The 1,010-nt window shown below is 38.7% G+C and overlaps 1 protein-coding gene across 1 annotated transcript in view; it reads left to right on the top strand.

Moving 5' to 3' along the window:
• Nucleotides 1–400: 400 nt before the first annotated feature.
• The window catches only part of LOC107102094, a gene marked incomplete at its 3' end in the record, with an annotated part of 30,364 nt that continues 29,754 nt past the window's right edge, over nucleotides 401–1,010 (top strand). The window contains exons 1-2 of the mRNA XM_015401267.1: nucleotides 401–608; nucleotides 777–980. Of these exons, the coding sequence (XP_015256753.1) occupies nucleotides 401–608; nucleotides 777–980 (412 nt within the window). The remainder of the gene's footprint in view (nucleotides 609–776; nucleotides 981–1,010) is intronic.

The raw sequence follows: 1,010 nt of genomic DNA, 5'->3' as shown, positions 1-1,010 counted from the left end.
GAATTACAGTATAATGTTGAATGGAGGAGAACTTGTCCCCTACAGTTCACATAAAAGCTCCACATTAGAACCTCTCCAAACGGGTGACAGCGGTGAATATCACTGCTGTGGTTCCAGAATCAGCTCACATCAAACCAAGTGCAGTAATACTATCTCTATAACTGTTTCAGGTAAGCCTCCAATTTTCTAAAAAATAAATTGTACATTTAAAAAATAAGGATGAATTAAATGTTTTTTTACATTTTCACTTTTCCAACAAGCACATTACTTTTCACTTTGAATTTTTAAGGTTTTTAGTACAAAATCAACTTTTTTTTTTCTGTTTTTCATAACATCAGATAGACCCAGAGCCAAACTGACAGCAGGTCCATCAACCATACCAGTAGGGGGCAGTGTGACAATGAGCTGCACTGTGGAGCCCTCTGCTGGATGGAGGTACAGATGGTTCAGAAGGACCCCAGACACCTCTGGAGTTGAAGTCAGAACAAATAAGGATGAAAACAGAGAAATCACTGTGAGACAAGGAGGAATCTACAGATGTGTTGGTATAAGAGGAAACCCAGATATCTACAGATATTCAAGCTCTGAGGTCACTGTTCGGATAACCTGTGAGTTTGCTGATGAAAACTATCAGCAACTATATCTACTAAATCAAATATTTTCATCTTTCTTAGTTTAATCACAATAACCTGTAATCATTACAATCTATTTTTCTAATTTAACTTCGTTCTCTGTGTTACAGTATTTATTATGTTTCTTTTTCTCTCTGGAAACAGTTTCCAACAAGGTTGTTGTGACTCAAAAACCAAACAGCTCTCAGATGTTCAGTGGTGAGACGATCACTCTGACATGTGAGGTCCAGGGAGGAGAAAGCACTGAGTGGACGTATGAATGGAGGAGATCTGGTTCTGTTATACACAGCACACCCAGTAAAGACTGGCTTTTTAATGTTTCGGGGCCCAGCAGGGAAAAATCCACATGTAAATGTAGAACAGGAGTGGCCTGGTATT

Source organism: Cyprinodon variegatus, unplaced genomic scaffold, assembly GCF_000732505.1.
Source record: "Cyprinodon variegatus isolate N-32 unplaced genomic scaffold, C_variegatus-1.0 Scaffold1201, whole genome shotgun sequence".
Taxonomy (NCBI): domain Eukaryota; kingdom Metazoa; phylum Chordata; class Actinopteri; order Cyprinodontiformes; family Cyprinodontidae; genus Cyprinodon; species Cyprinodon variegatus.
The sequence above is the reverse complement of the archived record's forward strand: the minus strand, read 5'-3'. Positions and strand labels throughout refer to the sequence as shown.